The sequence below is a fragment of the Lottia gigantea genome, assembly GCF_000327385.1.
Source record: "Lottia gigantea unplaced genomic scaffold LOTGIsca_123, whole genome shotgun sequence".
NCBI classification, from domain to species: domain Eukaryota; kingdom Metazoa; phylum Mollusca; class Gastropoda; family Lottiidae; genus Lottia; species Lottia gigantea.
Genome location: NW_008707279.1, coordinates 143,602 through 166,446, shown reverse-complemented (window position 1 = coordinate 166,446; position 22,845 = coordinate 143,602). Strand labels below are relative to the sequence as shown.

Genomic DNA, 22,845 nt, shown 5'->3' with positions numbered 1-22,845 from the left:
AAACCTTATATAATGTTATTAAATATTTTTGGCGTTTAAAAATTGACGGCTAGATTCATTTAGTTCAAACTTTCAGATACATTAAAGGGTACATCTCTCTAGATTTTGATGTAAAGTTTTCAAAAATTTGAGCAAAAAAAATTTTTGACCTTCCAAAAAAGAGGAATGACCCTTTAAGACTATTGGTTATCTGTTTGCTTCTACAATGATTGGTTTACAATTTCATTTTGTTCAAATTAAAGCTGATTTTTAAACTGATAAAATAAAGTGGTAATTGTATATGATTAATCTCTTTTCAGAAAGAATTGAATTACATTAAAGATGTGACCTAATTGATTGAATAAGTGGTATTAATCAGCAGATTGACCAATTGACCATTTGACCAATAATAAAAGGGTATTGAATTACATGTGGTGGAAAAGGATTACAACATATAGGAGGGACAAATTGCCTTATACAGTGATGAGCCATTTTGTTTCAATTACCAGTGGATTTGATGTTGATTTATTAAAATTGTGAAATGGATGAGAACTGTGCTTGAAAATTTAAGGTTAAAAACTGCCAAATGAATTAAACTTGCCAAATACAGTATCATTTAATGTCCAGAATGGGTTTTTGTGGATCCGATTCAGACGCATTCAGCGTGGAAAAGGGAGTGGTACAGAACGAATGCTTCGTGGACGTCCTCAACATCATACCTCATGCCTTACTTTTACTCATCTGTTGCTTTATCGTGACCGTCTGGAATCATTCTGTGATTGGAAAGTTCAAGGTCAAAACTTGGGTTCACTTTCAATGTCACAATGTAAGATGGCTACTCTCCTTGTGTCTTATGTTGATCAATATTGTAGAAATAGCGGAAGGAGTTGTGTCTGATTCTTATGATCCAGACACAGTCAACTATCATTCATTCATTCCTCAATGCGTTGCCTTTCTGGGCACCATCATATCCATAGTGTATTACCATAACGTGGAGATGTGGAATTCCCCAAAATTTCTGCTGATCTTGTTACTCTACTGGCCAAGTGCTGGTGGATTAAAAGTATTAAAGTTGTTGTCTGTATATAGAAACAATATGACTATTGAACATCTTAGATTGTGGTTATGTTGGATGGTTATTATTTGTTATGGGTTGTTGTTACTTATTGAGTTAAATGTTCTTAGATGTCAGGTAAGTCACAATGTTTTTCAATATCCGTCTGCTATCCTTTTGTTATCCTCTAAGTAACTAAAAATTTGAACCATGTTATGTGTAAGCTATCCCAAAAAATCTTGCAGTCAGTTTACGTAAGTTCACAACTAGAAGTCAGCTAACATTTGACTACTAGCTGAAAGCCAGCTAAATCAGTCCAACAGCTAAGCCACAGTTACAAAGTTAGCTGCCATGTGACTGATAGCAAAAGACATCTAACGTCTAACATCAGTCACAGCTGAAAGTCAGCTAACATCGGATTCAATCTAACCTCCTGCTCAAAGTGGAATCTGATCTTTTGTCAGGCTCACCTCACAGCTTAAAGTCAGCTTACACGGGTCTAACAGCTAAAAATAAGTTGATATTGGGCTCACAGCTAAAAGTCAGCTTACACCAGTCTAACAGCTAAAAATAAATTAATATTAGGCTCATAGCTAAAAGTCAGCTTACACCAGTCTAACAGCTAAAAATAAATTAATATTAGGCTCACAGCTAAAAGTCAGCTTACACCAGTCTAACAGCTAAAAATAAATTAATATTAGGCTCACAGCTTAAAGTCAGTTAACATCAAGCTCACTTACATCAGATTCACTGCTAAAAGTCAGCTTTTACTGGGATCACAGCTGTTTATTGATAAGATTGTTATTTTTGAAAAGTAGAATGTTTATGATATAACCGTGTTATTTCAGAGGTATTCATTCTTTAAAACACCAAGAAAGAGAAAAGCTCCAGAAGATTTAGAAGATACTCGTTATATTCAGTCCTATGCTAATTTTCTATCTAAAGCTGTATATTGGTGGGTCAATGATATCATGGTATCAGGCTATAAACATCCTCTACAGTTAGATGATCTTGGTGATCTTCCTGATGTAAGTCCTCTCATTCATTTCTCCATTCATTCCTCCATTTCCAATTTCCATTTCCAATTTCCAATTTCATTCATTCATTCATTCATTCATTCATTCATTCATTCATTCATTCATTCATTCATTCATTCATTCATTCATTCATTCATTCATTCATTCATTCATTCATTCATTCATTCATTCATTCAAAATGATAAAAAGGCCTTTATGTTTTTAAATGTGACTCAACTTTGCCAAGAACAAAAATTATGCAATATACATACGTACATCATTTCAATACACCGTTATTCAAATTGTATGATGTCTTCAAACCAATATTGTCCTCATCAAATTACTAATGTTTAATTATTTTCTGATATTACAGAGTGAAAAAGCCAAAACTCAGTTTAAAAAACTAAGAGTTACGTTTGAAGAAGAAAAGGTAAAATATCAGAATTAATTTGTTTTATTCTTTACATTTCCTTGTACTTATAGTTGATTCTGGCTTTGGTTGAAACTAGCTTAGACATTATACTGCAAAATTTCCAGCACAGGTATCATGATGCTTTAGGCTGAAATTTAACATTTCAAATCACCAGCTGGGTATCCTGGCCCTGTATTCTCGAAACGATCTTATCGCTAGGATGTCCTATAATTAATGTTAAAAGATAAGATCGTTTCGAGAATATGAGACCGGATATTTGACTCTATTATTATGTGTCCATCAAATGAGAGCATCTTTATCAATTGAATAGCTATCAAAAGGGTTCATAAGTAATATTTGCTTCATTGTACACTCCCTGTGATTGTGTATGTAGTCATGTGATCATTATTGTTTCAAATTTATTTTCAGTTTAAAGCCAGTCAGAAAGATTGTGATCCATCCATAACCAAAAGTTATTTAAAAGCTTTTTGGAGAATGTTATTGCTAGCAGCTGTTTATAGAGTATTTGGTGATCTCTTAGCCTTTGTTGGTCCAGTCTCAATTGAGTATATTGTAGATTATGCATTTGATGTTCGTGAAATGTCATCCAGTGCTAATGTTACAGTTCCTTTTTTGGTAAGCAAAACCAGGAACAGTTGTTTCTAAGGAAAAATATCCATCTTCATAAGTTGAACAAAATACAAAAAAATAAAACAGCTCATTCATTTTTATGCATCCACGTTTCCTTATCAGGAATAAACTTGTTTACGCCAAATTCCAATTTAAGGGCTTGTATCACTTTAAAATTAAGACTTTAATGGATGAAGTTAAACGTAAAATGATACCTTCTCATGTTATCAACTGTATACTGAAAATGTCATGCAGACGTTGGAAGGGAACATTTAAGATCTGTTATAGAGTTGACTTGAGATGCCTTCTGCATTTTTGTGCAGACGTTGGAAGGGAACAGATCTGCCATCACACTGGCCTGAGCACCTCCTGGTTTAGCTTATGTCATTAATTCTAAAGCATATTTTTGTTGTAGGTAAGACCTAATGTAACTGTAGAGAGATTTATGTGGAATGGTTATGTATTATCAGTAATAGTATTCCTAGCTTTATTAATACAAAATACATTACTACAGAATCATCATTATATAGTTATCAGAGAGGGTATACGTCTTAGATCAGCCATTCAGGTAAAGTGCTGAATTATTGATGTGCTCAGTTTTTTAGTGATTGAGATGTAGGCCTGTGTTTCATGAAGATGGGCCCTGGTTATTTGGCTCTTCTAGTATCTCATATCCTTATAATTGACTCAAGTACAAGATATTGTCATCAATTGAATGGTCATAGATTCTAAGCATTTACATCTAGCAGCAACTTTGGTTTTTCAGTTTTCATTTTACTCAGGTCTACTGAATTGATTAGATCTCTCAGATGATGCCATTTGAAAATCCAGTTTATCTCATATTTTTCAAGCTAAAAGAAAAATCTATGCCCCATTCAGGTAACAAGAAGTGACCAGCATAGAGTTTTTCAAGTCCCTTTGAAATATATGGCTTAGCCACATTTCTAAACAAAATCTCCTGACAATGGATTTAAAATCTGACACACATAACAAAATTGGCTTCAGATCAAATACTTTACAGATTCTATAGTCAGAATAGTTTTGGCTAACATCATAGTTTCTTGATCTGCAATTGGACAATTTATTTCAGGATATTCTTGCAATTCTATTTCAGGCATTAGTATATGACAAGGCATTGAAAATGTCCACATTAGAATTGAGTGGTGGAAAAATAACTGTTGGTAAAATAATGAACCATTTGGCTGTTGATTCTATGTTTCTTATGTTGTTATTCTTCTTTATTCATTATTTATGGGCCATTCCCATCCAGGTGAGTAGTGATATATTATAATTATATTACTGTGTATTTTCAAAATGATCTTAGTGCTAGGATGTCATCTTAGGTCTTAACTTAAAACATTGTTTCTAGGATAGCATTATCAATAAGATAATAAAATATGTGTGACCTGTTTTCTGTCACTTTTAAGAAGTGAACATTTACAATATATATACCACTGGAATCTGGAGATCTTTAAAATTCATCGAAAGATAAGAAACTTTATCAGAGGCCAGATGAGAACAAACTTAGATATTCGGCTTTGCACATTACACACCAGTGCTTATAGACTAGACTCTCACCACAGTCATTCTCCAACCTTGAGCTTTAGAATCAATGCCTACTGTCTGACTACGCTGAGCTTTGAATTGAATTTTTTCTCTCATTCCATAAATATTCAAAATACATTTTTCTACTGAAATATAAGGTTGAGTGATTTTGCATTTCCCTCCCAGAAAATTCACATGATAATGTCCTACTTTTCGGACTAAATTTTCCCCAAAACTCTAAGTAGTATTTTGTAATTGATATTTCAATTCATAAGAAAATGATTGCCAAAATTCAATTCAGAAAGCAGTGTAGTCAGAGAGTAACATATGTATTGAAATTGAGCTGATTCTTCGAAAATAATTTAGGCTACTTCGACACAGGATCGTTTCAGATACTACTATTGTCTATTTGATATACTTGTGTATTATAGGTTGTAATTGGTCTAGCATTCCTATATTTTAAACTGGGTATAAGTGCTATAATCGGAGGTTCTGTGGTCATACTAGCAGCACCAATCATGTATGGATTAGGTGTAGCTATGTCCAAATTACAGAAAAGAGTCATGGTAAGCTATTCAATACCTACAAATGAGTTTCATTGATCTGATTTAAGTGGTTTTGTTTTTAACTAAATCTATGATCTAACATTATTTTTCTTTGAATTGTGTTCACGCAATTCAGTTCAATAGGGTCAATAGGATTTAATTAAAAGACTATGCTACAACATTTCCCCTTTACATTTCAGAAATACTCAGATAAAAGAGTAAAGCTGGTCAATGAGACCATACAGAGTATCAGAGGTATTAAACTCTTGGCTTGGGAAGATACCTTTGTCTCTAGAATAGAACAGGCTAGAAAAACAGAGATCAGTTATCTCTATCCACAGTCTTGTGTCCGTGGTTTAATGGCATTTGTTGGTATGGCATCACCGGCTATTGGTGCAATGACAGTAAGTACCAGCAGTTTATTTTGTTTAAATTTGACTCAAAACAAATTTTTTGGAATGATCTATTCAGAGGCCATTTGTGCTCACTTGAAATAATTTTCAGCCATATTTGAATTCTGTTATGCCATGTCTCTCATTAATGATCAAGACTACTTGATCAGATTACCAAGTTGTCAGCGTCTGCCTTTACCATTTACAATTTACCAAGGCTGAGAAGAATTTCAAAACTTTGACCAACAATAATTTCTGTCTTTCAGACATTTCTGCTGTACCCCTTCATAGAAAATGAACCTTTATCAGCAGGCAAAGCACTGTCAACATTAGCTCTGTTTAATTTATTAGCTCAACCATTACAATTATTGACCGTCTGCTCTAATGCTATAGCTAATGCTAAAGTCAGTGCTAAAAGATTAATACCATTTCTAACTTCTCATGAAGTAGAAGGTGAAGAAGAATTGACTGGGCGTCGGACAGCCAGTGTTGCCGTAGCTACAGATCATGAGGTAATGTGAAGTTTTTACATGAAAACTTATTTTGTGGTTGTTCTGTTTTTAGCTCTTATTTTCCAGTTCTGAATTTGGTCTGGACAAAATTGATACTTTTGTAAGCAATGTTTATCCATTATAGGAAATAATCTTAGAAGAGTTGTCAACAGATGAAGGCAACCATAAATTATTGAGTAAAAAAAATTCTACAGATGAACGTTATGGTAGTCAAAGCACAGTGGAGTCACGTACTCCATGTCACAGCAGGCAAAACAGTGGGGCGTCCATCTTTGAAATGTTTGAACCGAAACGTCACAGTCTGGGACGGAATTCAAGCGATCATTTTCTGGAAGTGAAGCACACGCCTTTAGCTAGAAAAACTAGTGCTCCAAGTCTAGGTTATGATGGCGTAGATAAACAAGTGCGCAGACGGCATGCCAGTGCTGTTTCAATGGACGAAGAAACAGAGACTAAAGATGAAGTCATCATTATTGAGCCTAGATTAGTTCTAGAGATAAATTCTGGAAACTTCTCCTGGGATCTGGCCACCAAGTCTGTCTATTTATCTGATATCAATCTCAAGATTAGGGGAGGTAAGTTAATAAAAAATATTATTTTGATGTTTAGATAGGAAAATAAACATAAATGATAGCCCTATCATGATGCTGCCTGTTTTGTGAATAGCCCAATCATAATGCTGTCTGCTTTGATCAGCCCAATCATAATGCTGCCTGCTTTGATCAGCCCAATCATAATGCTGCCTGCTTTGAATATCCCAATAATGAAGCTGTCTTTTTTGATTATCCCAATCATGATGGTGCCTGTTTTGAATATCCCAATAATGAAGCTGTCTTTTTTGATTATCCCAATCATGATGGTGCCTGTTTTGAATATCCCAATAATGACGCCGTCTTTTTTGATTAGCCCTATCATGATGCTGTCTGTGTTGAATAGCCCAATTGTGATGAAGACTGTTTTGATTAGCCCAATCATGAAGCTGCGTGTTTTGTTCATCCTATCATGATGCTGTCTGTTTTGAATGGCCAAATCATGATGCTGCCTGTTTTTATTATCCCAATCATGATGCTGCCTGTTTTATTCAGCCCAATCGTGATGCTGCCTGTTTTGAATAGCCCAATCATAATGCTGCCTGTTTTGAATAGCCCAATCATGAAGCTGTCTGTTGTTTAGCCCAATCATGAGCAGAAACGTGAGACATAAAACTCTCATTTGTAATGTGATTTGATTTAGTGATGTAAAAATGTTTTTGATTTCAGCTAAACTAACTGTAATAGTAGGACCTGTAGGTAGTGGTAAATCATCATTATTAGCTGCTATGTTAGGTGAAATGGTGAGAGTTTCTGGTAATATAGACTGGGCCAGGTAAATATTCTCTCCATTACACTTCCTCCAAATCAAGCTGAACCTGTTAAAGAAATAAACCAAGTACTAACAATCCTAACCACAAAACAAAATCTGAAATCCAAAACAACATTTTGGCGAAAGATTGGTAGCAGCTTTAATGAACTTTTCACATGAGAAAGTATATCAATCATAAGTATTTCATAATGAAAAGTGGCGCCACACCTGTCATAGCTGCTGATACTTATTTGCATTCAGAAATGATCTCAATCTGACATGTGTGTTGACTAAAACATTTTTCAGAACATTATCCGTCCTCAACCAATTAACATATAATATCTCATGGAATAAATCTTTTGAACTTTGTGGTCATGTGACAAAGCAACAATAGGCAATGTTTCTTTGGAACATGGTCCACTGTGTGTTGCTTGAACAATAAACAATGTTTTCTTGCTTTCAGCAGACGTTAATATGCCGTCTACACTCAAATTATGTTTGTATTGATTTCAGAGGAAGTAATATATCATATTGTGCTCAAACAGCTTGGTTATTACATGCTACAGTTAGAGATAATATAACATTTGGTCAACCTTTTATATGGAGAAGGTAAAAATGGATAACTGACACAAAATACCAACTTTTCTACAGATTTTAGTATTTTTTATTAAATTTTAGGGGAATTTTAAAATGCAATTATGTAGTGAATTTATCAGAAAAATTAGTTTTTTTTTTTGCTGGGATTTTGCATTTTGTCTTCCTTATTGTGGTTAGCTTGAAAAAGTAATCCCGAAGACTGTTCACTTAAGATTTAGAGGCTTTCGAACACGTCATCCGTCTTATTTTCCTGTCCTCAGCATTTGCCTTTGTGAATGAAAACCAATTTAAACAACAGCTATTTTTACATGCTTCTCAATCTTATATTTGTAGATATCGTAAAGTGATACAGGCCTGTAATTTACAACCAGATTTAGATTCATTTCCTGCTGGCGATTTAACTGAAGTAGGGGAAAAGGTGGGTACTATGACCTTTAGATTATTTGGTTATTTGTCTGGTTATACTGATAATGAAGTTATTTACGTTATTTTATAACCAAACTCCATTATATGTTTTTTCCCTGAAAGTGTTTCTGCTGATCATTATAGGCTCTTTGTATACCTTGTGAAAATCCATGTTTGTCTTTCAGATATTTTAGTCCTTTTGCTCATATTATAGTTGTGAGTTTTCAATGAATGTGATGAACCTTGGTGGACATGTCATAGCTCCTTCCAATATTTATTAATTCAGTATGAAATACTCATGAAATTTTGTCTAACCTACTTTACTGCATGCTGCAATCAATGTACTTTTCCATCATATATAATGCATTTTACAAACATGCCTAATTTTTCTAGAGCACAAATTCTTATGTGGCATCCTATTTTTGTGTTTTGCAAAGTTAAATTGGCGTTTTGTTGTTATAGGGTATTACTCTATCTGGTGGACAGAAACAAAGAATAAGTCTAGCTAGAGCTGTATATTCTGAAACAGATGTAGTCATATTGGTAAGAATTTTATGCTATATCACCTAGATTTGGATTTGGATTGACATCACTTCCTTGGTTACATGGAACAAATGGTGGTTGTGGGTTCTAGTCTACATGTAGTTACTTTGAATAAATTATCCTTCCTCATTATTGCAGTCAACCCAGTTGTAAATGGTTATAGATAATTTAATAATCAATGCCGAGGAGTTTAGCCAAGGACCAGTTAGTAGAAAGGATCTTCATAAACCTTAGTTTCTATCTTTTTAGAAAAAAATTATTTCTTTTCTTCCTTCACACAGAGACTTCATGATCAGGTTTTCTAGCATTATAGAAAACCACAGACAATGGGTGAAAAGTAGCAATAAGGGTTCTTATCTAAAAGTGTTCCTGATATGCTAACAAACCTCTTATAAATCCCTTTAAGAAAGAAGATCTCAAAATGTGTTCAATGTTGATAGTTAAATAGTTTGATAGTGAACATAAAAATATTTGTTTTTTTTAGGATAGTCCTCTATCTGATTTAGATGCTCATGTATCCAGACACGTATTTGAAGAAGCCATACTGAACAGGTTATTAAAACGTAAAAGAACAGTTATTTTAGTGACCCATCATTTACAATATCTCAGCTATGCTAATCAGGTATGTCTATATTTACAATATCTTAGCTATGCTAATCAGGTATGTCTATATTTACAATATCTCAGCTATGCTAATCAGGTATGTCTATATTTACAATATCTTAACTATGCTAATCAGGTATGTCTATATTTACAATATCTCAGCTATGCTAATCAGGTATGTCTATATTTACAATATCTTAGCTATGCTAATCATGTATGTCTATATTTACAATATCTTAGCTATGCTACTCAGTTATGTCTATATTTACAATATCTTAGCTATGCTAATCAGGTATGTCTATATTTACAATATCTTAGCTATGCTAATCATGTATGTCTATATTTACAATATCTTAGCTATGCTAATCAGGTATGTCTATATTTACAATATCTTAACTATGCTAATCAGGTATGTATATATTTACAATATCTTATTTAAAATTCAGATCGTGGTATACCATTGTTATGATATGGTCTTGCTAAAGCTTATATGCTGACATTTGTTTCAGATAAACAGTCCTCATCAGGACAGATAATTTCGAAACTTTAAAAAAAGATTGACTTAAAAGAGTATTAACTAAGATATGGAAATCTATGAACAGGAACGGGAAACTGACAACAAGAATATTCTAAACATTATCAATGTGCTTATGTTATGTTGTGCTTATGTTATGTGTTAAAATCTGTCATGACTGCATGTTTATAAATGGTGGTTCAATTACTAACAAATGTTAAGTTTTAAAGATTATTAAGAAGCTATTCTGTGCCTGAAATGAAAAAGGAATAAAATTTATATTTTATAGGTTATAGTGATGAAAGAAGGAAAGATAACATTACAAAGTAAAGTTAGTGAAGTTAAGAAAATTGATCCAGAATTATATGAATCTTGGAGGAAAGCTATTAAAGAAGCTAAAGTTTCAGAAATTAGGTATGATATCTAACACAAAACAGATTCGCTATTCTTTTAATCAGTTTGACTTTATTCTCAGAAACAGGAATTTTTTATCTAAACTAATCAGTAATAGTGTTCACAACTCATGAAATTTTAGCCTTCAAATCTATGTGTGTCCAGAATTATCTGCATTTGAATGTTAAAATGATGATTTGTCATTTCTTGAGACATCTGTGAAAGTGAAATTTCTAGTTTGAGGTATTTTTGAAGGAATTATGCGATTTTCATACATTTAAAGTACTTCTGAAGACTAATTACATATATTTTTAAGACCCAAAATCAACCCTGAAAATGGTGAATCGGTCTCTTTGATACTAGGCTATTGTTTCAAAAGTGTTCCACCCTGCAAATATGTATATTCTATTGGCATACCTCTTAGAAAACCCTTAGCATATAAGCATAAAATGTTTACATAGTGCATGTAAATTCTTGCATAAAAAATGTATGATCTCACAAAGACCACATATGTTTGGATGTAATTTTGTAGAACTAAGTTAAAAGAACCTATGGAAGATGATAATATTAGAGATAGAAGATTAAGTACAGGAACATTACCATCAGAATCAAAACAAATAAATCAGGTAATAAACTTCAGGGTGTCCTCGAATTGCTATTATATACGTGTAAAGAATGTATCCTCTGGAAAAGGAAGCTTCATTTAGAAATAAATGGAGTTTTACGTCCTACTTTCTGCACCATGTGGGTTAATGAAGACAGGCCATGCAGGGTGCAATAAGAGAAATTTTGCCAGGACAGCGGCATTAGCCTGCTCTTTTTCGATTCTAACTGTCGAGGGATCTTTAATGTGCACAGTCTGTAGCACACAGGGCATCATCAAGGTAAATTAATGGGACCAGAAAGCAGTGTGATTGAATATTGCATTTCTAAACTAACACAACCTCCTATCTGTCTTGTAGAATTTATTAGCACCTACCATCAGTAGACAAGTTTCTCAGATGTCTGTTATGACAGAAGCCACAAATGAAGATGGTGAAGCTTCTGATGAAGAAAATAGTGAAAAAGACAAAATGGGTGAGTTGAAGATGTTAGAAATACATCACAAATTTATATACCTTAATCAACAAACTCCATCATGGCTTATGCTGGGGGCACACAAACAGTTTTGTAGCCAATTTTCATTGCTGAAAAGAAACTTAAAGGAGCAGATTCACCATCCATTTGACCAATTGTACCTTAGTTTTAGAGAATGGCATTTATTTAGCTAAGCAAATCAGTAATAGTGTTTACAGCTCACCGTTGAAATTTGAACCTTCAAATCCATGTGTTTCCAGAATTATCTATGTCAAAATGATGACCTGTCACTTCTTGAGGTTCTGCCATATATAGAAAAACATATATAAAAATAGAAAATTCCAAATTTGAGGTATTTTTAAACGAATTAAATGTCTAATCTGTCCCTTTAAGTAAAATCTCCCATGTGTCTGCACTTCCACAAGGTTATCATGGTGCTGACAGGATTTATAACATAAAGCCTAGTTTGATTAAGGCATAGCTACAGATAACGATTTCAAACTTTCAACCCAGTTTTAATTATTTTTTAGATATTATAGTTTCTATAAATCTTTTCCATTATAGTCCATGGTAGTAAAGAAGAAGTAAAAGGAACATTAGTTAAAAAAGAACACAAAGAAACGGGAGCAGTCAAACTTAGTGCTTATATAAAGTATATGAAAGCCTGCACCATAGTACTGTGTCTAATAGTAATAGTATTAACTGTATCATACCATAGTGTATTAGTAGGTTCTAACTTCTGGCTAGGAATCTGGTCTAGCGCCGGGGAGAAACATCAGATGCGTGTCACAGCAACAGCTGGTACCAATGTTACTATAAAGGTGTGTACTGTTTAATTCCTATGACCATTTAATAATGCTTTAGTGAATATATTGTTGTATCAACAGTGGTTGTTTTTTATTAGCTTTTATTTTTAATATATCCACTTCAGTTAGGGTCAAACGACAGCCCTCTTGGACGTTCGTCAAATTAACCTTTTGACCTCACTTGATGACGTCTGCTTTAACCAATCAAATTTCTTCCCTCTCCATTTCAAATCATATTGCCACCCTATGGCATTTAGTGACTTGGTGTTTATCAGGTAAGGTCAAAAGATTATTTTGACAAACGTTCAAGAGGGCTGTCGTTAGACCCTAACTGAAGTGGCTATATTAAAAATTAGAGCTCATAAGAAAATAGAACAAAAGTTTTGTCTAATTTTAATTAGATATTGAATGACTAACATAATAATTTTATCTTACAGCATTTTGATAACTCTCCTTATGTAAGAGTATATGCAGCTCTATCTATGGGGGCATTATGTATAGCATTAGTTACAACATTAGTCTTACATTACGCTGGTCTGTTTGGAGCTAGGGTGTTATTTAATGGAATGTTAAAAAATGTTGTACAAGCACCTGTTCGGTAAGTACCCAGACTTTGTTTGAAAAATGCAGGCCAAGAAATCATTGGCCATTGTTCATATGGCCTTTTTCGAGCATTTAAATCAAATGAAATGCAATGGAACTAATTTGATAGTTATTTATATTTTAAAAGGATAGTAAAAAGGGTTTCTAAACTCAGTCAGACTGTTTTTGCAATTCCACTAAAACTAAGTGTTTTATTACATACCTATATTTTATATGGGAGCAAAGTTCAATGATTTTGAGCTCTTCTTAGCAGTAAATGAGGAAGGAAATGTTTACATATGGGGAAGCCTGACATCAATCTGCAGATTGTTGGTCATCTCAGATGTTATTTGAGAGATGTCACATTTATTCATATCAATAATATTTTAAAAATATTTCAGGTTTTTTGATACCAATCCCAGTGGTAGAATATTAAATAGATTTTCTGGTGATATAACTAACATAGATCAGGTAAGGTTCATGAGCTGAAATATATTTTCAATTTTTTTCTGAGCCTATCAAAATGCTTTTGACCTTTACTATGTTAAAAGGCAACTCAGGCCCATAGCAACAACAGGGTCTCAGGGGGACCAAGATTTTTAAAGGAAGGGAGGGGGGGAATACTTTGTTACTGAACAATTCAATCGAGGCATCTAAATTTTTGGGGCAAAAATATCTTAGGGTGTGCTTGGTTTCCCTTTAGCTACTGCCCTGAGACAACTGCCTAGGATTTGATACATTTTCCACATTGAAACTTTAAGTATAGCAGCTAAGGACAGCTAAGTTATTCAACAACATTTTGGGTAATTTTATATCTTCTGACTATGGAACAAAATGAACTATGATAGTTTTCTTTGTAAAATTTGCTCAATCAAAAGCCATAAAGCAGCTAAAAATCAGATGTTAATATATTTCAGAAATTAGCAGCTAATATAGAGGGAGTATTAAGAACGTTATTTTATACATTATCAGCTATAGTAGTTAATTCTATAACTACACCATATTTCTTACTAGCAGCCATTCCATTAATCATCTTATATTATTGTTTACAACGCTTCTTTAGAAGTACTGCCAGGTAATTACACCTGTTCTATTACTAGTGTGGTTCCCATTTCTAACATCTTCGCAATGTCAAGCTATTACAAACTTTGTCTTATACTTTGACTGCAATAGCCATTTTCTTGTTATGCTGAATGCAACAATTTGATTGGATTGTACACTAACAAATACAGCAAATCAGAACCCTTGCCAGAAAGACTGTCAACATTATGGCTTATTGTTTACCTACTTTCTGATTGGCTGTAATCGCTAGCGTACAATCCAATCAGATTACTGCATTTACAAACTTCTGTGACACAAGAAAGGTAGCTATTGCAGTCAAGGTATCAGACTAAGCTTGTCATTGGGAAGTTAATGTCTAATGACATTTACAGAACAATTTTTTTTGTACCTGGTATAGCTTCAGAGATTTTACTTCTGCTGGACTGTTAGAATTAGATTGGTATATAATCCCAGTATAGGTTTAGATGATACCTTCAAATTTTTCATTCTGTTTTCTTATTAGACCTTATTTTTAATGTAGCCACTTCAGTTAGGGTCTTACGACAGCCTTCTTGAACATTCATCAAATCGACCTTTTGTACCCTCTCCATCGCTGGGATTTTGTGAAGCAGTGTTTATTAAGTTAGGTCAAAAGGTTAATTTGAGGAATTAAACTGGTTTCCCACTGTCATTCATACAGGTTGAAAAGGCAATAAAATGAGGCTTTGCTGTATATAATCCATTTAATTGTTTTTTTTTCTAGAGAGTTACAGAGATTAGACAGTGTAACCAAATCACCAATATTTGCTCACTTTTCTGAAACACTGACAGGTCTACAAACTATAAGGGCATACAAGTAAGTCAATTTCTATCTTGAATGCACCTTATATTTGAAATCACATCAACTTTCTGCTATCATATCCAAAATTGCTTCATTCTCCTCTTAGAGAGGCCAAGTTACCTAATATCTAATTTTTGAAGGAAGCAATATATCTGACGGATATTGTACCTCAGACTTTTTAAAAAAAAACTTGAAAAACGTAAAGAATGAGGTTTTTTTAAATCCCAAATTGTAGGTGATTGTTGCTGTTAATGGATATCTTGTTGTATTGTATAGTCCTGTTCACACAAGCGTTTTAAAGCCTTAGAGCGCATAGACGCGTCAGACTAAAACCACTTTGAACTGATCTCAAATTGCTGTAACGAAACCCCTTTTCAAACTGATTGAAACCTGCTTTAATAGTCGCGTTTCCTGACAGTGGGTTTGACCGGCTTATCACACTATAAACACAACACACATTTAAATCATGCGCAGTAGCTATTTACACACAAGCTTCCATTCTAAGGCATGGAGAAAACCTGCTATTGATTCACGGGTATTTTGTTTGTGTTACTGCTTGTGATGTCTGCAAATAAGAAGGGGTGGTCCGAGCGACTTCTCTTGCTACAGATATATATGTCTGATTCTCAACATCATTCTCAACGCCAATTCTGCCACATTCTTTGAATGAACACCACCATAAAAAAGAGTTTTCGTTTGGCATCTCTTGCTCATGTTGATTCTCAGGCGCATCCATTTTGGAATGAATGACCTTCACCGTCAAGGGTGCATTACCCGGTTATAGCACTGTCGGAGTGACGCATTTTGTACGGCATCAAATCACTTCAGAATGTAGTGTGACAATACCAAATTTAATGCGCTAAACGAAAGCAAATTCCGAGGATCGCAGCATATGAGCACTTCCACTATTATCCCTTTCCAGATGTATATTTTGTATTGCACTTGTAACCTTTAATATGCTATCTAGAAAATAATGTACTTTTATCAGTAAATGAGAATCATTTCAAAATTAGAAAAAGTGAGTGAAATTAAAATCTGATCAAGCAAGACAATTCCGTTAATCAGAATCTTGACCAAAGTATGTCAAATTAAGAGTAAAAGTTGTATAGTAGTGGACTACTCCAAAGAGAAGTACCATCAGGTGTTTCACAAAGAGAAAGCATGATCTGCTTCACGCGCCACACCCACACCCACCAAATAAAATGTGTTGTATAGTGAGTGTTTTGTTGTATTTGTAGAGCACAGAGTGAGTTTCGTAGAAGAGCAATGAATATTATGGATAGAAATATCACACCCTTTTTATTTCTTCAAACAACTAATAGATGGCTGGGTATTAGATTAGTAAGTATCCAATGTTCAGGTGTACATTTTGGTGGCTTAGGTTGACTGCAAATAATGGCTGCAGAGTACCGTCATGCATTGACATTGAAATTCATTCACATCTTCACAATGTCAAGCTATTATTATGCCTTGACTACAAAAGCCACTATTCTTGTATCACAGAATGCAGCAATTTGATTTGATTGTATGCTACCAAATACAGCCAATCAGAGCCTTTGACAGAAAGATCATTAATGTTATGGCTTATTATTCACCTGATTTTCTGCCAAGGGCTCTGATTGGCTCTTTCACTAACATACAATCTAATAAAATCGATGCATTTACAAATATGTTGGTAAGATCTCGACCATCTTGAAGATTATTTATCAAGAATAACAACATTACGTTCTCAGGGATTCTGTCTACCAGCTGGTCCTTGACAAAGCCTCATAGTATTGATCTTTATTGTGAAATGACCCTGCATGATCCCTCCCATATATTGATATAGCGAACATTGTTGTACCCCATTACCCGAGTATATTACATACTATATTGTTCATATCATTTGACCAAAGGTATATTTGTCAATTGTATTTTGTTTTGTCATCAATGTGCATGATTGATGATTTTTTTTAATGGAACACTGACCATCAAAGGGAAAAGTTGGCTAGAACCTTTTGTAAAGAATGATATATTTTATTGTTGTGAGCATTCTTGGAATTTTGGCATCTCTCACATGATAGGTCAAGGACACTTCTATTTCATTAAAGGGACAAGTTTGCCATCCGTTTGACCAATCATACCTTTCCTTAGTCTCAGAAACTCAAATTATTAAACCAATCAGTAATGGTGTTCACAGCTAACTGTCAAATTTTGAGCCGTAAAATCCATGTGTGCACAGAATTATCAGCTTTTGAAAGTTAAAATGACAAAAGAGAATGTTTCAGTTTGAAGTATATTTGAAGAATAATGTGATTTTCGTAGTTCTAGAACATTGACATATATTCAAGACCCAAATCAACCCCCAAAAATGGCGAACAATGGCCTTTAAGAATTGTAAGATAGTTTTCTGTGGTATTTTGTAGGACTATATGGGTTGTTTATTAGTATTTGTATCAGCTATAAGTAGTTTGACGTCTGGTATCAAAGGGCAGATAAATCCTGCTTTTATTGGTTTGTCCATCACTTATTCACTCATGGTAAGTACTGAATGTTTACACAAAACACTGGACATTTCCATTTTTCTGACAGTGAACATTGTTAAATTAGCTTGTTTTTATACGCCCACATCTCTCTATGTGGACGTATATTGTCGGCACCCTGTTCGTGCGTCCATTGGTCCGTTCGTCAACATTTGCTTGTAAACGCTCTAAAAACTAGATTTTTTGTTGGAATCAAATGAAATTCGGTATGTGTATACATATTCATAACACGAAGATCAAGTTTGAATTTGATCTATTTTCGACCGTTAGAAGCAGAGTTATTACCCTTGCCCCAAAATCTTGAATATTTACCATTGGCATGCCGTGGTGGGCGTATATGGCTGTGGGCCACTATCTTTATTAACTGAAAATGGAGTGTACTAATTTCTGATTAAGCAGTTTGAACTTGTTTGGTTCTGACCTTATAATGGCTATTAATATTATTAGTTGAAACCTTCAGAATAAGTAGGAGACATGTTTCTTTAAATTACCATTCTAGATGTCAGGACTGTTAAATTGGATTGTAAGAACCTCAGCTGAAGTAGAAATGGCTATGAATGCTGTAGAGAGAGTTTTAGAATACACAAATATCCCCACTGAAAACACCAATAATGGTAAGGGCTTTTAATTGGATTAAAATGTAATTAAAAAATTTGAAGGATTCACGTTTATTTGAAGTGGCTTCGTAGAGGCACATACTCATATAATATTCACAAATTAAGTGTGAGTGGTCATATTATTTAAGAAACAAAGTGTATGTCAAAACATGTTGTTTGGCCTGAAAATCACATGAAATCTTGAATAGTTATGTCTAGAATCCCTTATAAATGGTGTACCTACTCTTGAAAGTAAAACAAGGTTAACTTGGATTATACACTATCAGTGCAATTGTGACTACACTACACTGATACACTGGAAACTTTTTAACAAATGAAAATTGTTTTTTTAGAAGGGGAAGAAGAAGAAATAGATAAGAAATGGCCAGAGAAAGGTTGTGTTGAATTTAAAGATATCAGTTTAAAATATGATAGCACATTAGAAACAGTTGTACAAAATATAGATCTCCTTATTCAACCAGCTGAAAAGGCAAGCAATATTCAATTTTCATCAACTGGTTATATGAATTTAATACAACTCACTACCAATTTTATTTTAGTTTAATAGATTTAGATCCACTGATTATCCTGAGTAGAATTTAAATGCAACTCACTTTCAATTTTATTCAAGTTTAATAGATTTAGATTACTGAGTTGTATTCTTTAATCAACTGATTACCCTGAGTACAATTTAAATACAACTCACTATCAATGTTAGATTTAGATTACTGAGTTGTATTCTTTAATCAACTGATTATCCTGAGTAGAATTTAATACAACTCACTATCAATTTTATTTTAATAGATTTAGATTACTGAGTTGTATTCTTAAATCAACTGATTACCCTGAGTAGAATTTAATACAATTCACTATCAATTTTATTTTAATAGATTTAGATTACTGAGTTGTATTCTTTAATCAACTGATTACCCTGAGTACAATTTAAATACTACTCACTATCAATGTTAGATTTAGATTACTGAGTTGTATTCTTTAATCAACTGATTATCCTGAGTAGAATTTAATACAACTCACTATCAATTTTATTCAAGTTTAATAGATTAAGATTACTGAGTTGTATTCTTTAATCAACTGATTATCCTGAGTAGAATTTAATACAACTCACTATCAATATTAGATTTAGATTACTGAGTTGTATTCTTAAATCAACTGATTATCCTGAGTAGAATTTAATACAACTCACTATCATTTTTATTTTAATAGATTTAGATTACTGAGTTGTATTCTTAAATCAACTGATTAACCTGAGTAGAATTTAATACAACTCACTATCAATTTTATTTTAATAGATTTAGATTACTGAGTTGTATTCTTTAATCAACTGATTATCCTGAGTAGAATTTAATACAACTCACTATCAATNTTATTCAAGCTTAATAGATTAAGATTACTGAGTTGTATTCTGTAATCAACTGATTATCCTGAGTAGAATTTAATACAACTCACTATCAATTTTATTTTAATAGATTTAGATTACTGAGTTGTATTCTTTAATCAACTTATTACCCTGAGTACAATTTAAATACAACTCACTATCAATGTTAGATTTAGATTACTGAATTGTATTCTTTAATCAACTGATTATCCTGAGTAGAATTTAATACAACTCACTATCAATTTTGTTTTAATAGATTTAGATTACTGAGTTGTATTCTTAAATCAACAGATTACCTTGAGTAGAATTTGAATACAACTCACTATCAATTTTATTCAAGTTTAATAGATTTAGATTACTGAGTTGTATTCTTTAATCAACTGATTACCCTGAGTAGAATTTAAATACAACTCACTATCAATTTTGTATTAATAGATTTAGATTACTGAGTTGTATTCTTAAATCAACAGATTACCTTGAGTAGAATTTAAATACAACTCACTATCAATGTTAGATTTAGATTACTGAGTTGTATTCTTAAATCAACAGATTACCTTGAGTAGAATTTAATACAACTCACTATCAATTTTATTTTAATAGATTTAGATTACTGAGTTGTATTCTTAAATCAACTGATTACCCTGAGTAGAATTTAATACAACTTACTATCAATTTTATTTTAATGGATTTAGATTCTGAGTTGTATTCTTTAATCAACTGATTATCCTGAGTAGAATTTAATACAACTCACTATCAATGTTAGTTAAACAGATTGAGATTACTGAGTTGTATTCTTTAATCAACTGATTACCTTGAGTAGAATTTAATACAACTCACTATCAATTTATTCTCTTTGTAGATTGGTATTTGTGGTCGTACTGGCAGTGGGAAGTCCTCGTTAACATTAGCCTTATTCCGTACATTAGATATAACAGCTGGTCAGTTATTAATAGATAATCATGATGTTCGAAACATACCATTACCTATACTTAGATCTCGTATCTCTATTATTTCACAAGATCCTGTATTATTCAATGGTACAGTTAGGTATGTTTTTAGCTGCACTTTTACAAGATATATATTGCGATTGTGGTTCCTGGAACATCTCCACTTTTTGGTACTTTCTTATGTATCTAGGATATGTTATTAGTATACCTTCATATTTTAGCAAAGATTTAAATAGTCATTTTTGACCCGAAATACTTGTTGCCAGCAAAAGATGAGCTCTTGTCAAATGAAAATGAAATGAATGGAGTTTTACATCCTACTTTTCTGCACCATGCAGGCTAATGGAGACAGGGCTCTTGTCAAGGCATTTCCTCTACTTATGTTGTCCATAAAAACTTGTAGCCAATTTAAACTTAATATAGCAGCAAATTTCATTCAATGCAACTGATCTTGATTAGAATAACTTAGTTATTTTTTTGACTAACCCTGATAGATTCCATATTATCTGTGAACAAAAACATCATTACCAAGTTGACAAACACAAAGGACCTCAAAAGATGGACAAGGGAGTATGCATTGCTTCAGTATACAAAATAAAAGAAGAACAAATTTTGACTGGTATTTTTCAGGTTTAACTTAGATCCTTCTAGTACAATTGAAGAAGATAAACTATGGTCAGCTTTAGAAGTTGTACAGTTAAAAGATTATATTTCTAATTTACCACAAAAATTAGGTAACTTAGTTGTTTTCAGAACCAATGTTATAAATTGCTAAATAGACATAATTAGCATAATTGTTACTTTAATTATTTCCATAGAGATATAGACTGTATTCATACATGGGCCATATTGAATCCAGAACGAGGCTCATAATGCAAACATAAAACGGTTGTCACTGCCAAAATCGCCAGCTTGATGTCTTTAAAGCCTCCTTTTCTAGTCCTAGTAACTCAAAACTAATCATATTTTACATCATTTACATCGACTTTTACAGATATCCCAGTAAGGGCAGTTCTAAGCTCTTTTTCTCACTGTTGATTAAGTGTTTAATGACGTCACCTAGGCTATTCCTTCATATGATATCACCATCTTTTCAATAGATGATTTGCGTTATGAACCTGCGATGTGTTTAAAATGAGGCTTGAATAAGGTCTATGTAGGCTACATGCTTCATAATGTTTTAAAACGATGAAACCCTACAAGCTGTGCAAAAATATTCATGAGTAGTTCAGCCAATCTAGTCAGTTGGATAACTGTGATTCTTCAGTTTAATATGGACACTAATCCTTTATTTTGTGTTTATACAGATGCTGAAATATCTGAAAGTGGTGATAATCTTAGTGCTGGACAGAAAAAGGTATGATTACCATTCGTTTCAGCGGTCTGGGTCGGAGATTCTTGCTGTCGATAATTGTCATGAGTAAAATCTTGCGTGTGTCTGTGCCTCTACCACAGGATTTATGATATCAATCAAGTTTGATATTTGTCTTTGATGGTTTTATCATCTGCAAGACAAACTGTCATCATCCAATCAGATTCATTTTCCTTTCAATTGCATACTCTGCACGTGATTATCGACAAGGTGGAAAACGACTGATTTTTGTCTCCTTGTGTGCCCATGCCAGTCGTTAAAACTCAAGACAAGAACCTAATTGTTAACAATAGTCTCGGACCAAGGCCGCACCTTTAGTCAAAACATGCTCAAAGCTTTTGTCAATTTAGTATCAGACTGAATTAGAATGATGTAGATGTGTTATATAATGTTAGAATATTGTATTTCAGTTATTATGTTTAGCGAGGGCGTTTCTACGTGATTCTAGGATTATTATATTAGATGAAGCTACTGCCTCTATAGATTTAGAAACAGAGAAAAAATTACAAGATATTATCATGGATCATTCTTTTAAAGATAAAACAGTTATAACTATTGCTGTAAGTTGTCTCGTTTCATTTTATTTTTCGTCAATTTAGCTAGGGTACAAAACTTCATTTCAATTTCTTTATGTTGTTAAAGATGGGTTCCCTTATTTTCATAAATGAAAATGAAAATGCTAATACTTATACTTATATGGATAGAAAGTAAATTTGTTATTATGAAAAAATAACAGTTTGTCTCACATGTCCATAATTAATTCATAATTAGTGAGTGAGTGAATGATGAGAGACCGTTCGAGAAAGGTCAAAAAGTCTTTTTTTGGTTTTTCCAGACTGATTTTCACTACCTCTATTCCCCCCTTATACGCCCCCAGACCCGCCTAAAATGTATTTGAAAAAAATTTGGCAACGAAACCTCCCAATTAATAGAACTATGTAGTTCTACAACTGTCACTGTTTGAGTCCTTTGAATAACATGTTCACTCTCAAATTTGTGCTCTCTAGTTAGGCTCATTTAATATATTGATATGTATATTTCAGCATCGATTGTCAACTATCACTAAATATGACAGAATAGTTGTCATGGAAACAGGTCAAATAATAGAATGTGATACACCACAGAATCTACTAGATGATCCTGATAGTAACTTCTCTAGATTAGTCAGGGAAACAGAAAAATAG

The 22,845-nt window shown here is 33.1% G+C and overlaps 2 protein-coding genes across 2 annotated transcripts; both read left to right on the top strand.

Moving 5' to 3' along the window:
* Positions 1–6,761: 6,761 nt before the first annotated feature.
* LOTGIDRAFT_138203 (hypothetical protein) lies at positions 6,762–7,258 on the top strand (the record flags this gene model as incomplete). The annotated part of the gene is given in 2 exon segments (XM_009048508.1): positions 6,762–7,040; positions 7,052–7,258. 2 exon segments carry the CDS (start codon positions 6,762–6,764, stop codon positions 7,256–7,258), a joined length of 486 nt encoding a protein of 161 aa, XP_009046756.1.
* Positions 7,259–7,316: 58 nt separating this feature from the next.
* On the top strand, positions 7,317–22,845 carry LOTGIDRAFT_138232 (hypothetical protein; the record flags this gene model as incomplete). Its single annotated transcript, XM_009048507.1, has 22 exons — positions 7,317–7,450; positions 7,503–7,577; positions 7,946–8,035; positions 8,357–8,441; positions 8,891–8,971; positions 9,456–9,593; positions 10,378–10,488; positions 11,444–11,558; positions 12,138–12,388; positions 12,802–12,962; positions 13,348–13,417; positions 13,864–14,021; positions 14,751–14,843; positions 16,067–16,169; positions 17,234–17,347; positions 17,850–17,964; positions 18,300–18,505; positions 20,202–20,389; positions 20,920–21,023; positions 21,597–21,646; positions 22,072–22,221; positions 22,705–22,845. Coding segments are annotated over 22 exons (2,733 nt in total), but the record flags the coding sequence as incomplete, so codon positions are not given.